We start from the raw sequence: 16,226 nt of genomic DNA, 5'->3' as shown, positions 1-16,226 counted from the left end.
AAGTGCACAGAGTTTGGTGCAATTAGAGGAATTCTCTGTAGAGCTTTATGGGACTGATTAGTTGAGCTCCCATCCACCTCCCCGCTTTGCCATATTAACACACAACCAGCTGTTGTTTATTCGTGAGGATTGACTTTTGTGTTGTGTTTGTGCTTTTAACTGTGGTGTCACTTTGCGCGTGTGTGTGCCAGAGGTTGGATAAGCCCTAAGGATGCAAGTTGTTTTCAATCAGCTCTGTAGTTACCAGCTGTGCCCTCACATTCCCCGGGGTGGCACAACCTAGGTACACACACCCACGAGCACGCACACAGAGAACTAATGCTATTGCTATACAGAGAACTGTTCAACCTTGCCCGGCATATTCACTCTTTCTTCTTTTCTCCTTGTCCCCTTTCTCTGCAGACATTAATCATCACTCGCTCCGTCTCTGCATGTGATTCCTCTGTGAGGATTGGAAGGAGAGTACCTCTACTGTGTTTCCTCAATGAAGACCTTTGTTCCCCGACATCCAGCACAGTTCTCTTCTCCACCTGCCATGGTGACATGACACACCCCTGAGTGGATTTGCTCCTTTCTTAAACACACAGACAATCTCTTTGGCTCTTCAAGCTCGTGCACACGCTCTCTCAGCTCCAGCAAACTAAAAAAGACATCTCCTCCCACGCGCAACACCTTCCCACGCGATGACGGTGGCCGTGCGTTTCCGTCGCCACTTGCGTAGGCTCCTCCTCCTGCTGGCCTCCTGCTGTCTCGTCTCCCTCCTCCTGTCAGCCTACTTTCTGTTTACGAACTCCTCCCCTTCCATGCAGCTTGGACAATCCCCCGAACCTGCCTGCTCCCAACCACTCTCCATGTCCCCGTACCATCAGCTTCCATACCCGTACCCTCCTAATCCCCCTCACACACACGTTCACACTGACCCGGTGGTGCTGGTGCTGGTGGAGTCCCAGTACTCCCAGCTGGGTCAGGACATTGTGGCTATATTGGAGTCGGCTCACTTCCAGTTTCGCATGGAGATCGCCTCAGGGAAGGGTGACCTTCCGCCGTTGACAGAGAAAGGCCGTGGACGATATTCACTCATCATTTATGAGAATTTATTAAAGTATGCACATGCAGACACATGGAACAGACAGCTGTTGCATCAATACTGCACTGAGTATAGAGTGGGCATTATAGGTTTCTACCGCTCCACTGAGAACTCCCCACCTCTTCTCAAACTACGAGGCCTCCCGCTGGTGCTTAGGACCAACCAGGCACTTTGGGACTGCTGTGTGGTGTCTAGCTCACCTCTCCTCCACTTGACGAAACCTGGCACAGATCGAGGGGCTTTACTTGGGGAGGATTGGACCTCTTTCTCCTCCAATCACTCATCCTACCAGGCTGTGCTGCATGCACGGGCCAAGGAGGGAGGAGGAGCAGGTAGTGGCGATAATCCAGGGCCTGGCTTCAGTACAGGCCTCCAAGCCACTGTGGTACAGGACATGGGACTCTATGATGGGGTGAGGAGGGTACTATTTGGCCAGGGACTGGGCTACTGGCTTCACAGACTCATCCTAGTGGATGCCATATCCTACCTCACTGACAGGAAGCTTACTTTGGGTCTGGACCGGCACATACTGGTGGATATAGATGACATTTTCGTGGGAAAGGAAGGGACACGCATGAACGCCAAGGATGTGAAGGTATTGAGGGTGATGGATGTGTGATAATGTATCAGAGAGAGACAGAGTGGAATAGAGAGGATGAATTCATGTCGGGTCAGTGGTGTTGGATTAGATTTTTCAGTCCCCTGTCAACTTTCAAAAACAGTAAATGATGGCAGTGCAGTCCTGAAAATGAGATGTGTTCATTATAGTGTAAGTGTATAGACCATTCAGCAAAAGAAGTGGACTGTATTTCTGAGGAATTTGTGTGAGGGCACAAGTGCACCAAAGGAGTTTTTTGGAAAGCATGTTTGTATGTCTGTGCGTGTGTGTGAATGTTGTGGACAAAGTGCATATGTGTTGGGGTACAGCGAGAGGGTATTTATCTCAAATGGAGGTTTAGCCAGAAGTAAAGAGGCCATTTAGGGGAACAAAGATGTTGAGTGAAAGAGAGAAAGAAGAGAGGTGAGAGAGAGAAAGAGATGTAGTGAATGAGCCAGTGAAAAGATGAATGGCACTTATTCCTCTTTTCCCACGTTCCTCCTCCAAGGGAAACTAAAGGAGAGTCAGCCATGCAGCCCGCCTCTCAAGACAGCTATTGTTTCAACACACACGCTTGCATGAGCAAACACACATGCACGCGCACACACGTACACATACACACTTAGTTATACTTAAACGTGCACCTCCCCGCATATTTGTACTCACATGTACTTAAAACTAATTTCTCTAGGAACGTGATATTTTTAAAAAGAGGGGGAAAAGCATCTCGAGTGTGGATAAAACATTTATGCACAGGGAATTGTGTTTGAAGTCGGTGGTCACATTCTCCCACTGCATCCTCACTCAGGGCCATTCAAGAGAAACAAATTGTGTTTTGTAGGTTTTCATGTGTGGGAGTGTGTGGGGGACTTTAAGGCAGGTGAGATTTATGCTGCTCTGCAGTGATGTGCATGAGCCAAACCCAAGAGGAGTCTCACTGCAGCCACAGGATGTACATGATAGGGAAAAGTGTGTGTGTGTGTGTGTGTGCGTGGGTGTTTTTTGAATCACTACTTTGAATTAGGATGTCACTCTCCGTCAATGGCTGACACCTGTCCCGTCAAGCACTGAAAAAAACAAGCTACCTGTCTGTGGCTGAAACTTGGGGAGGATATGAGAGGAGCGGGGAGGATGAGAAGACAGGAGGGCAGTGGGTGGTGAAGTGGAGAGGAATTCCACCCTTGAATGTAAAAAAGATGCTTGTACTCAAAAAGGATAAAAGAGTGCATATTCACGCACACACACAGACTGTACACATACTCGTGCACACACACTTTCACAAAATGAGCACACAAGCGCTCTCTAGTTTGAGTTTTCATTTTAAGTCTGCCTGACTCTTCAGCTTTGTAGCATAAATATACATGAGGATGAACCAGTGCCATAACAGAAGGACAGGGAGATGGGGATGGAGGGAGTGGTGGAGAGAGGGGGATGGAGAGATAGAGAGAGGGAGGGGCAGAAAAAGAGAGAAACACTCGCACTACTTCCACATTTCTTCTCTCTCCTTCAGGATAGTTGGCAATCACAGAGAGGAAGACTGGAGGAAAAAAGAAGGAAAAGAGTCGGAGGGAGGGGAAGTTGGAGTATGGCGCCTAGGGGAAGAGCTAGCAGTTAACTTTGCGATTTCTGAGAAACAAAATGCTGAAGGGAAATGGAGAAGCAGAGGAGGGGAGGTGGAGGAGCAGAAATATGGTGATTTGTAGCAGCCCTCCCCTCAGAGAAGGAGAGCCTCAGGTAGAGTTGTCAGATTATAGTTTAAACAAGGCTTATTTTAATTGAGAGCGTATGCACATGTAAACCATGTATGTTCATAACCATGTGCATCAGCCAGTTTATCTTGCTGTTTTTTAAATGTTGTATGTCTTTGTTTTGATGCAGGGAATGTTTAATTAGTATATCCTGTTAGATTTCAGATGCGCTCATAGACAGTAGTCTTTCCCTTCAAGTGTAGTGTCATTGAAAAGCTGCTGAAAGGATGACTCATGTTAGATGACCATGTGTCATATCTGCATCTAGCTATGGGTGAATGAGACAGCTGAAAGGATGTTGCTTTATTTTATTCTCAAAAAAAGAATTAATAATTGTGGAATCTCAAAAGCAAGATCTTTGCTCAAATTAAAGTCCAGTAAAATAATTAAATCGTCTTAGGTTACGTCACAGACCAGGTTTACCCTAAAATTATTTGTCTGAGCATTTTAAGTGATTTTATCCTTACGTTATAGAGACACCTAGGATGATTTTATTCGAAAGATTGTAACGCTTCAAAATTATTTTGTAATATGCAGATATCAGTTACAAGACCCCAAAGCACAAACATGTCGCAATGAATGTTTATGAATGACAAATTATGTGAAAATGTAAATCCTCTCTCATCCCTAATGTTTCAAAAACCGCCGGTGTGCAACACCGCTTCAAAGTATGCAACAGGATGTGTTATTGACCAATTAGTAGGACAGGGTGTTTGCAGTGCCAACGCTAGAAATCCCTTCTTACCTCTGCAAAGCCAACATTCAATCTCCTGTTCTCCTCAAGAGAAGAAAGGAGATGAGTGAGACAGAGGGAGAGAGGCCAATTAAAATGCCTCCCTCCTTCTCTCTGCACTTTTCATTAGTCTCACCCCACGAGTTCATCTGGTGACAAACAATACCTACACCCCCTCCTGTCTGCACGCACACTCACACACACAGCTGTATTTCCTTTATTAAAATGATTCACAGGGAGGCACCCCACGGATGACATTTCTCAAAATGAGGAATGATGCCAGTCAAAAACTCCCATCAATGATACGCGCGTGCCGCTGCATGTTTTTTAATAAATGCGTGTGGGTTTTCTCCTCTTCTCTGCCTTGGAGTGGTCGTTAGGGAGATGTCCGATTCACATCTTCAGATCCCTCTTCATCACCTCCTCTTTTTTTCCCCTTCCTCCTCCTCCTCCTCCTCTACTCACCTTCTTCCTCACACCCTCCCCATTGATCACTATCTCCGGCCTATTTGTATTCCTCCCTAAACCTCTCTCTCAACTCGTTCTCACTCTTTTCCTCCCCAAGGTGCTTTCTGAAGCGATGTCATCTAAGTTGGGAGGACACACACGTGAACACACATGCTGTACAAACCAAGCCAAGACACACACACTCTCTACACACACAGGCTGTGTGTATCTAAAGGGGGGTAGTGGTATATAAGTGATATGCAGGGTTAGCTCATACCAACTCAAGTATTTCAGTGTAGTTGTGCTGTATGTAAATTTTCCCCATGTTTGTTTCGGTTAGATTGTCCAGTGACGGGCTGTCACCATGTCAGAGGAAATTCCCGGCATTTTGCTCATTTTATGTCGTGACAGTCAGTCTCTTGTACTCCAGAAAGGGAATAATTGGCTGAATAAGATTAAAACATGCATTTCCAAAGACACCGTGGAGCAGTTTGTGCACTTTCATTACTCTGTTTAATTTGGCAAGTCAAATTATTGCTACTTTCATGTGCCCTAACAAGCCAGAAAATTATGTTTACCTCTATGACGGAATAGAAAACATGCTATAACATCTTATGCAGCTAGAAGGTGGCTATTCTCCATCTTACTGTATTGCACTGAGGAATGTATGACTGAGATGAATGACTACTGGGGCAAGGGCGTTTGAAATGAAGAGTATAAATGGACAGGCTAAAGTGTCCTTATGATCACTTTGGTCTGGCAATGGTAAAAAATTGAAAACAAAACAAAAAAGGAATTACACAAAATGGGCAATAGTCAGACTTCATTGAAGGTTTTTGGCTTAGTGCTCCAGAATTTATTGTGCAGTCCTACTTAGAGCTAATCTTTAGACCTAATTAAGTATGATGCATATTTGCCACTTAAGTCAATGGAACTGTGCTCATTCTCTATTCATTTATCACTTTGCCAAATTCCATTACATAAGTAATGAAGAAAAGACATAAACAATGGGGAAAAGATTTGAAAACCAGTGGAGAGAGAGAGAGAGAGACAAGGAAATGGGAGAAAAGGAGACTGCTTTTGGTCTTTTGTTACAAGAGGCATACACATTTCTTTTTATTCATTTGTCGTTTTGCTATCATTCATTTAAAGCATAACAAAGAACGGCACCTTTCGCTGAGGAACCTTAGGTAATAGAGCTTAATAGTTTTTAAAAGGACAAAGTTGCAGGTGGGAAAGGGAGAAAAAGAGATGACATATAAGACAGCAGAGAGGAAAAGGGTATTGGTTCCAGCGTGATGCTTCCTGACATCTGCGCTCATTCGCGCCCCTGATCTGGACAAGTGAAATGATCACAGTCAGCCCAGCAGGGACGAAAAGGTTTAACAGTTATGCCATTAGAAAGAAAAGAGGCATGCCTATATATCAGGGGTTTTCATTTCTGTTTTTTTCCAGTACACGAAAGACAGTCATTGCCATACCATTGTAATGAATACAAGGAAGGCATCTGTCAGTGGGAAATTATCTTAATAACTTTTTTGTTTAATTAATTTCTGTCAGTACTATTGTTTTTACTCCAAATTCACTCTGAGAATGTGGCTGTATGCCATGCATTTTCTTCTACAAAATGAGGAAGGTTTTGCGGTCGCAGCAATCACTGAAACTCAAAATCCTTGAGGGGCTGCCAAGTGGAATTTAGTGTAAGTGTAGCGATGCCAAAGCAATCACAAGCACCTTGGATCCGTAAATGCAAGTGAATAGATGATTCTGTAAAATGCTCCAATATAAAAAGCTATAGTGACTTGAACCTGACAAGCGAGACTAGAAGTGAGACAGAGGAAGGAAGAGTAAGGAAAAGAAAGACTGACATTAACTGGTAAAGTGCTCTTCCTGCTCATCAAATAGAGATGCCTGACCCAGTTAAATTTGCTGGTCTGGTGTTCACATTACATGCACAGACACACACACACACACATAGACACAAACACATGCATTCATGTAGATGAATCAAGAACGTTGCCTGCTTTTGTACAAGAATTTAACCACGTAAATGTGTCAAATGCTCTTGTTCCTCTCAGCCTGCCTTCAAATCTGTTTGCACATAAGATCCCACTTGCAAATAAGTTGTTTTGTAATTACTTATGTTATTTTAGATCTCCCAGCCAGGCTTACTGTTGTGATAAAAAAAAAAAGAGAAGAAACAGTGCAAAAGCGAGAATGACAGAATGGGGATATGGGGGAGAGGTGGTTGGTGTAAAGGGTTTGTGAAAGGCAGTGAATGCCAGCTGTCCAGATGCCTGTCTCCCATCTGTTTGAACCCCAAGATCTAGCTGGCACCTCTTCCTGTGCTTACTGCACACACATGCAACGACACATGAACACACACACACACACACACACACACGCTGTCGCTCTCACGTACGCAGAAACAAATTGGCATTACTTCTGACACTAGCAGTGTTAGGCAGCTGTGGGATTGGGCACAGAAATGAGGGCTATCGCTAACCGTTAATCACAGTGTGTGTTTACCTTCATCACTAGGATTGTCAAGATCTCTCACATGCTATACCTCCCGCTAATCCAAATCCCTCCTCTGTCTTATGAAGTGGCTCGTATGGCCTGTTTTAAAACCATCTCCAGCTTTAAACTCAATATCCACTGGATAAATTGGCTCCATGTTGCTCAAAGCCCTCCATTCTCTTGGATCTGCTGCTGTTACCCTCAGAAAAACAGCAGGAGGAGTCTTTGTCGCCCCTCAGAGATAAGGTTTTGTCGTATGCTCAGATTGTGAGTGTTTCAGATCAAGTAGTGCACCCAATTTTTATTGCTGGGCATAGGCTGTACCCCCACAGTTCTGCATCTATGGTAGTCCTCCCATCTCTATTCTTAAAGGCTTGTTAGAAACCTGATGACACAGAAGTCTGAGGGCAGTCAGTCATCCACAATTCACCCAGCACAGTGTTTTTGGTTCACTCAGGTGTTAACAAAACATCCTGAGAACATTACTGTAGCGGTATCCTGATGTGCCGTTGTTATGAATATTTTCCCAATAATGCATGTGTTTTAATACTCTGCTTGTGAGACACAAACAAACCATATCCCCATTGTCTGGAAAACTCCTAGATAGGACACACACTCAGTTGCCAAAATAAAATGTACTATGCAAATCAGCTATGAAGCTGCCAGTAAACTTCTTCAAAAGTTGAATAGCCTCGGAACCTGGCTTGAGCATATTGTGCAGGATACAAAAGAAAAATGTACACATAAATTCACTGTTGTTTCTATTGCAGAAAGTATGTTACTCCAGCCTGTTTAAGTTACGATACAGTTTGATAGAGAAATCGCAGATGAATTTTGATAAAGTCATCCAAAATTCTTAATTGAATAACCCAGAAAACAAGTAATTTTGAATAAAGTCATCATTCACCATTAAATCCATGGAGGAACATCATATGAATATCAAACTGGGTTTGAAAAAGTAAAATAAATTAATGTGTGTAAATCAAAAAACACATTTTTAAATTTTGCAACGGGTCTCTTGACAGTAGTGTTCTCCTTATTGTCTCCCAGAATTATACATTACTTGTTCCTCAAACTGAGATGAAACTCAAACTGAGCAAACTATAAAATGTATCTATTAAATGTAGCCTGATGCATGAAAGATCTTTTGAATTATTTGAAAATCATTTTGCAGAGACTTAAAACCTGCTTGCGAAAGCTGATCCATCAAAGTTAGAAAAGTGTTGCCTATTTTCATAATCAATGCTGTGGTTGTGAACACAACATTTTTTGAAAACTTGTTAGTTTGTGCTTGCTGAACAACAACTGAGAAATGGCCAAATTCACATTTACCATTTTTTTTAACCTGTTTGCTTTTTGGTGTTTTGGATTTGCCAGTGCAATAATTTTCAATCCTCAGCCATCACTTCTGGGATGACATGAGCATCCACATTAAACCAGCTTTAATGAAATATAAATTGATTGTCTGGTCCAGCATTGCTGCACAATGAAAAAAAAAAGCTCTCCCAAGAAAGAAATAAAGATGACAAAATGTTCATTGTGTTAGCAAGAGAGCCAAAACATGCAAAAGCACCTGTTTGGTTTTGGGGCTCAGAGTCACCAACACATCACAAAAATTCCTGCGTGGCTCCTCTGTTTTCTGCTGTGGATGTTAGATAGCAGAATACAAATGAGGCATTTAAACTAATATAACGCACAGTTGGACACAAGCCTACGTCAACACGCAGATCACAACACACATTAATAATGCATTTCAGTGCATCAGGGAGTGTATATTGAGTTACAATGCAAAGTACTCAGCTACAAACTTAATTTAATTATTTAATCTTATCCACACATTTGCCTGTGTGTGGATAGGCAAAAGTGTGTGTGTGTGTGTGTGTGTGTGATGTAGAGGATGTCATAACAGAGGAGACAGGATCAGATTAGGGAGCTGTGCACATCTGTCAGCATGCAGCCATCTTCAACACCATTAGATTAGAGCTAATGAAGACACTCTTTGCATGTGTCTGTATATGTGTTAGTTTGGGACACACACTCACAGAAGGAGCCAGGGTGAACGGAGAGAGAGAGAGACTGCCTGGAAACGATTCCTTGCTCTGACATCATCTGCTCAGGTCTCGTAAATCAGGCAGAGTTCCTGGGGATCGATTAAAAGCAGCACAACAAGGATTGGTAATAAAGATGTGGCGCGAAGCCAAACAGAAAGACCCTGCAGACTGAAATATACTGAGAATTCGTTTTCTAAACAAACAAAATATTTGTGTGGGCGCATATTGTGAGAAGTGCAACTATAGCAAGAAGGTGGGGTGGGAGAGTGCGAGGGAAAGAGCAAGGGAGAGAGTCGTAGTAAGGGTGAGAGAGCGATCTTTCCTGCATGCTGCTTCAGCCTTCCTTTCAAATTAGAACAGCCCCGTCTCTTGAGAATGTGACATTTTCACAGAGCAAGCGAGGGAGAAATGGAGGTTCAGAGAAGGGTGGGGAGTGGAAGACAAATGGGGAAGGGGGGCAGAGAGGCGACTGCAGGTTCTCAGAAGCGGGAAGAGGGAAGAATAGAGGGAGAATCAGAAAGAAAGGAGGCAGCAGCAGAGGAGGGAGAGAGTGAAAGAAGGGGTGGGGGTGCAGGGTTTCACTTGGTAATGTTAGGGATGGATGGAGAGAATGATGAGAAGGGAGGAGTGTGTGCGGGGGTTATTAGTCCACCCTCCAGAGGCTACTAATGCACTGACCTTCATTAACTCGCATTACTGTCGGTGTGTGTGACTGTGTGTGCAAGTGCAACTCTCTTTAGTTAACACTCATTACAGAGTCTTTGTTTAAAGGCCAGTAAACTAATGAAGTCATTAAATAAGTGGAGAAAATCCTGATTCAAGTATTGAAACCAGAGAGTGAGGTAACTATGAGGACATGACCAGCCACTAAAACACATAGAAAACAGAATAACAATCACCAATTGAATAACAATAATCTATCTGTCCATCTATAGGCTCTCCTTGATACTCAGAAACAGCTTCGTTCTCAAATCTCCAACTTTACCTTCAACCTGGGCTTCTCTGGAAAGTTCTACCACACAGGTGCGTTCTGTTTATCATTCTTTATTATGTGCTTTTCATTTTAATAAATCAGTGCCAAACCTACTCAATAACTTTACTTATGATGACTTCATCTTTACAGTGAAATTACTTAATTCATTCATTTCAGCAGGTTTTAATATATACACTCAAAACGTCATTTGTGAAAATGGTACAGGTTAAGGTTTAGGGTTAAAACAGTTTGCCTTTGATGAGTAAAAGCTATCCACGCATTTCAAATGAATCATATTGTATAAGGTAGTTTTATGTAAAAAGCTGCTTTCATTTTTACTTTAACTTTGACTGTGATACATAACGTTTTCAAAAGTCATCAACAGACCTTGTGGAACTAAACCTGCTGAACTTCTATTTGGTCTTATGATGAAGTGTAAAGATGACCGTGTTCATAGCAGCATTTATTGGCACAAAATGAATGGTCATACAATCAGTTATTATGGTATAAAAATGATCTTTATAATTTATACTTAGATGGTACTCATTGTTGATCTGAGTCTATAAGAGTAGCTTATTATTGTATGAAAGTCTAGTGAACCAGTTGTTTTTGTTTATGTAGAATGAAATCTAATCACTACATAGTACATTTGCATCTGTAAATACTCATACCCTGATGTTATTAATGAGGTCATATAGCCTGTTAATTTATTTAAATTAAATATTCTATGAATGCAAAGGCAAACACTACTTAATATTGATGTGTGCATTGCATTTATGCATCACACATACACACTGCGTATACAGTGTGTGTAGTGCACGTAACAAATTATGCTATTCATTGTAAAAAAAGAAAAAGAAAAAGCTTTTTAACCGATACTCTCTGTAGATTTTGACTTATATCGTAATAAAATGATATAATATACAATAACAAGCATGTTTGTGGGGTGGCAACTTACTGCTGTGCATTCTACGCTCTGTTGTGGTTCCAAGGACAGACTTTATTGATTTTCTAGTTAAAGAGTCGAAATCTGCAGCAACAGAACAAAGGAGTAGGATACACTGGGAAATAAAAATAGAGGTGAGCCTGAACATAATTATCTTTAAAAGAAATCTGATACAGACCAGAATGCATTACCATAGCATCTGTTATTGCCATGGCATCTCTTTTTGTCACCATGGTATCAGACCACCACTTTATTTAGCAACATGACCTTAAAGCAGCCCAGTTGCTTGGTGATATACTCTAACCTTACAAACAGAGAAATTGTATATAGCAATAATTTTGAATGTGCTCTGAATCTGAATTATACATTTTTTTCTTGTCCTTTTGCCCTGTACATGTGTGTGTGTGCGTATATATATGTTTATGTGTGTGTAGGCACGGTTGAGGAGGATGAAGGAGATGATTTACTATTAAAGTATGTGGATGAGTTCTGGTGGTTCCCCCACATGTGGAGCCACATGCAGCCTCACCTCTTCCACAACGAGTCCTCACTGCTGGAGCAGATGGTCCTCAACAAGGAGTTTGCTCTGGTGAGATACATGCACACGCATGCACGCACACACATTTCTTACAGCTGTCTATTTTGGTGTTGCTTTCTTCTTGTGTGTCCTTTTAATCATGCTCGCCTCCCATGATTGCATTTTCTTCAAGGACGTCTGTTGCTGTTAGTAATTGTTCTGTCTCTGCTGTAGCAGAGATCCATAGCAGATTACAAACATGATGTTTGCAGGCCAAAGCACTGGAACTGTTCTAAACCAACTACGCCGGCATTCATTTCCTGTGTCTTGCATGTTGTTAGGTTTAAGTTTAAAATGTGTCTCAGTTTCCATAAGCCAATGTTGTAGGGAAAGCACATGAAACATGTGGATGTTTTGCAGATGTGTACAATGTGAACATGTCCTTGTTATGTATGTAATCAGGTTTACACTTCCTGCAGAACATATGTGTTTTAATTGGCAGGGTTGGGTCCACATTGCAGAAGGAAAGTAGTTGTACTCTGTCATCATAATTAGTAAGAATGTGTTTTTTTACCATCATGTACTAATTTTCTGAAACAAAACAAACAAAATGCAACGTCCCTGTTGGGGAATGATGCACTTATTTTGATGGGCACACCTGAGCCCTGTTTAATATCTCTTGTTTAATCTGAAGCCCACAAGGTTGAGTGCTTTTGTTGGTCTGCTCTGCCTTGTTTTCCTGTGCTTTGTTAGTGTGTGTGTGTGTGTGTGTGTGTGTGTGTGTGTGTGTGTGTGTGTGTGTGAGTGAGTGGAGATGATTTGTATGACTGCACTGGAGTTTCGTGTCACACATACAGTACGGTGAGGGGGAGCTGGTTCATGTTGTTGAAGGTGAACGTGATCATAAAGTGTGATCCCTAACCTCTATTTTACACACACACATGCACACTCCACTCCCTCATCCCCTGACCGCTGATGCTTGGCTTTGACAGTGTGTGTAGGTGTGTGTCAGAGCGAAGGACAACACCATCAGTCTGCGAGATGCACCCAGCAACCATCCACCCTCACACTCCCACACATACACATGCTCACACAAAATATATAATTTTTTAATTTCCAACCTGAAGGCCAGCATCGTAACCAACACAACACAAAACACATGCTCCTTCTGCAGGGTCAGACTGCTCTGTGTGTGTGTGTGTGTGTGTGTGTGTGTGTGTGTGTGTGTGTGTGTGTGTGTGTGTGTGTGTGTGTGTGTGTGTGTGTGTGTGTGTGTGTGTTCCCATGTCCTTTGTCAGAGTTGTAAAGTTGCTATAACTTCTGTGTATATAACCCTGACATACGTGTCTGTCTCTGTGTATGTATGCATGTCCTCCACCTCCAGGAGCACAACATCCCAGTGGACATGGGTTATGCCGTGGCCCCTCACCACTCAGGTGTCTACCCAGTTCACCTGCAGCTGTACAAGGCCTGGAGACGTGTTTGGAACATCCAGGTCACCAGCACTGAAGAGTACCCGCACCTCAAGCCTGCCCGCTACCGCAAGGGCTTCATCCACAACAACATTATGGTGAGGAGACAACGCTGTTAATGACGCGTCTCTGGATGCATCAGCATGGCCACAAGCGCCCACCCACATGCACATCCATAAATTCAGGGTTCGGTTTAGGGTTAGATTTATTCAAATGGCACGTTCACATGGATGAAAATTGATCACCACCTTCACAACTACCTAATGGATATTCTTTATTGAACATATCTTTTTTTTTTTTTGTTCAAATCAATGCTAAAAAGTCTGCCACAAGTCTCATTTCAAAATACACATTTTCAGGCAAAGATCTCTGACTATTTAATATTTTTGTTCCATTGTTTTTTCCCTGCTCTTTTATCTTTTTATATCTTCTGTAGGGCAAGCGGTTGTAATAATTAAGCCAGTGTTTCCACAGCAGGTGGTTGTGGGTATCCCTGGATACAAGTCAATGTTGGTGCCGTTTGTAGACACATTTTAGAAAATATGTTGGCTTTGCAAACAAAGCACAAATGTGTGTGCTGTCTGACAAAAAGAGGTGAGTCAGGTTAGCCAGATAAACATAATAAATATTACAACAAAGTGCATATTCCTCTGTGTTTATTATGTGCTTTCATTAACAAAGCACCATTGATCATGTAGAGGTCATTCGTCAAATCTTACACTCAAAGCACATTCTGTAGTGTCCTTGCCACCAGGAGTAAAAATAATTTGCTTAATTAATCTGACTGAAAGTAAACCAGTGAATTGTAAATTCTTAGAATAGCTAAATCAAAGCAAGCTTAAATGCTGAATCATTTAGTCACAAGAGCCTGTTTGAATACGTTGCTTCACTGCTCTGTTCTTTTATCTTACTTTGAAAAGCTGTTTTTAATCTACTGTCTCTTTCTTCAAATAAGTGTTTGCTGAATAGTAAATTGTGTGCTGATTGTTTCTTGCAGTCTTAAACAGAAAATCAATGATGCTGTGCATGGTGTGTAACCTCAGTGTGTGCACACTGCTGTGTGTGGACACTTATATGCACAAACAGTGTGTGTGTGTGTGTGTGTGTGTGTGTGTGTGTGTGTGCGCGTGCGTGTGTTTGATATGAATTCTTTGACCTCATCTCACCACAGCATGCTCAGCTCCATGTTGATTCAATATTTAATGGCTTCCCAATGCGACCAAAGGGGTGAACTTTTCCGTGTGTATGCAACTGTGTGCATTTGTATATTTGTATATGTGCAGGATGCGTATCGTAGAATAAGGATCTAGAAATGAGGGCATTTTTTACACTTTCATGCTGAAATAAATAATTCATCAGTCACTGTTTGAGACAGCAATGGCATTCCACCTAAGCAAGTTGTCTTCACTCCTCCCTCTGTCTCTCCTCCTCCCCCTCCTCATTCACTTGTCAGTCAAGCTCTTTGTCAGTGTGCACAATTGCTCCGTTATTGACAAAAGAACCAATCACATCTGACACCAAAATTACCAGTCCATGTTGTTCTGCTGTATTTGGATCTTGAGCAAACCATTTGAACAGACAGCTATGTCAATTTCCTAATCAGTCCTAGAACTCTGCTTTTATTTCTTGACATCTTTTCACAGCGTCATAAAAGACAGGCACTTAATCCTACTCCCTTTCAATACAATAACAAGCTGACAGTTTGACAGGCTATCATGTGTTATTATACATCATCAATAGTAAGGTATTGAGAAGCATCAGTGAATCACTCAATTAAATAACAAGCCGCCAAAGAAAAACACATATTCAACACTTGAAAACATGATACATAACAAAGAAAGTTAAAAAAAACAGGAAAAACAACAAAGAGCAGACTGGCAGAAAATTAAAAAAAAATCCCACTTTTGTTATATACGAGAAGAAAAGATTTTTTTGAAGAAAAGATTTTTTTGAAGAAAAGTGTTAGAGGAAGTAGAGACTGACAGAATTATATCCCCAGCTAAATTACTCTCAAGCTTGCCATTGATGCCCGTAATGGATGCAGCTGTTCATTCAACATTGTTTTTGAAACTTTGTTCTTACTGTCTTTCAAATAAAACTTCAGACAATATTTTTCAATGGCTGGAATAAACTGTCTGGAAATGTTGCTAGTCAGCAAAATCACAGTGATAGGGCAGCAAAATCACAGTGATAGGGCAGCAAGGACACATGCAAGTACGATTGAATGAGCTGATGAGCATGTATGGAGTGAGATCAGCTCTCCTGCTCTCTCAGCTCTGGCAGAAAATGTGATGAACGTACCTCTGGGAAGCACTTCATCAGTAAATGGGGTTTGCTCAGTCTTGTATTTCCAAATTTCCATTTGTTCTTTTAGGACTTCCTGTCCATGTTAAAAATAGTCTTTTTGCTCATCAACCACCGGATGAAGATTATGTGATATAATCAAAAGCTCCAGAATAGCTTCTAAATGGACCTTGGTATGCGGTTGTTTTGAGAATGGACTTTGAGACTCAACTTTTAAGCCAACATGACGGAAAAGTCCTCAAAGGGCTCAGAAAAAGCAGACATTTGAACATCTGCAATGTCATAACAAGTAAGCAAACACCATCTGCTGATGAAGATCATGTGATATGATTGAGAGTTACACATCAGTGACTCAGTGGACCTTGAGGTGACATTGTTTTGTATGAAATCCCATAAAAAAAAAAAAAACACAGAAATACAAAAATATGTATTAGTAACCATTGCTAATTAAGACGGAAGAGGAATGTGAAAGCAGTGTTGGAAAAAACAGTGAAGAGGCCCAGTTTTGGCTCCAAGACATTGCATGCTGCACTGACTAAATTGCAAAGGGAGGCTAGAAAAATAGAACAAACTCAAAACTTAGTTCACAGAGATGAACATTTTTCTGAAAGGCAGTTTGTGTGCTGTGTTTTTTTTATGTGTGTATATTTGCACTTCAGTGCATGCAGACTTTAAATCTTAAATAATCTCACTATGAACTGGCTGGTGAGCTTTTAGATTCATCTATCCTACAGTTAGTGTGGGACATCACTCACAATCCCCCCATTTCCTTTACCTTTCACAATTTTTCACTTCCAATTTTTCTCACAATTTCTGTCTATTAATCTCTT

The 16,226-nt window shown here is 41.6% G+C and overlaps 1 protein-coding gene across 2 annotated transcripts in view; it reads left to right on the top strand.

Moving 5' to 3' along the window:
* Positions 1–621: 621 nt before the first annotated feature.
* ndst3 (N-deacetylase/N-sulfotransferase (heparan glucosaminyl) 3) overlaps positions 622–16,226 on the top strand; it is a 37,337-nt gene continuing 21,732 nt past the window's right edge. For both annotated transcript variants that reach the window (XM_070856455.1, XM_070856457.1), the window contains exons 1-4: positions 622–1,682; positions 10,120–10,207; positions 11,538–11,692; positions 13,005–13,190. In XM_070856455.1, coding sequence (XP_070712556.1) covers positions 684–1,682; positions 10,120–10,207; positions 11,538–11,692; positions 13,005–13,190 — 1,428 coding nt within the window. In that variant the 5' untranslated portion in view covers positions 622–683. The remainder of the gene's footprint in view (positions 1,683–10,119; positions 10,208–11,537; positions 11,693–13,004; positions 13,191–16,226) is intronic.

The sequence above is a fragment of the Pempheris klunzingeri genome, chromosome 3 (genome assembly GCF_042242105.1).
Source record: "Pempheris klunzingeri isolate RE-2024b chromosome 3, fPemKlu1.hap1, whole genome shotgun sequence".
NCBI lineage: Eukaryota > Metazoa > Chordata > Actinopteri > Acropomatiformes > Pempheridae > Pempheris > Pempheris klunzingeri.
The sequence above is the reverse complement of the archived record's forward strand: the minus strand, read 5'-3'. Positions and strand labels throughout refer to the sequence as shown.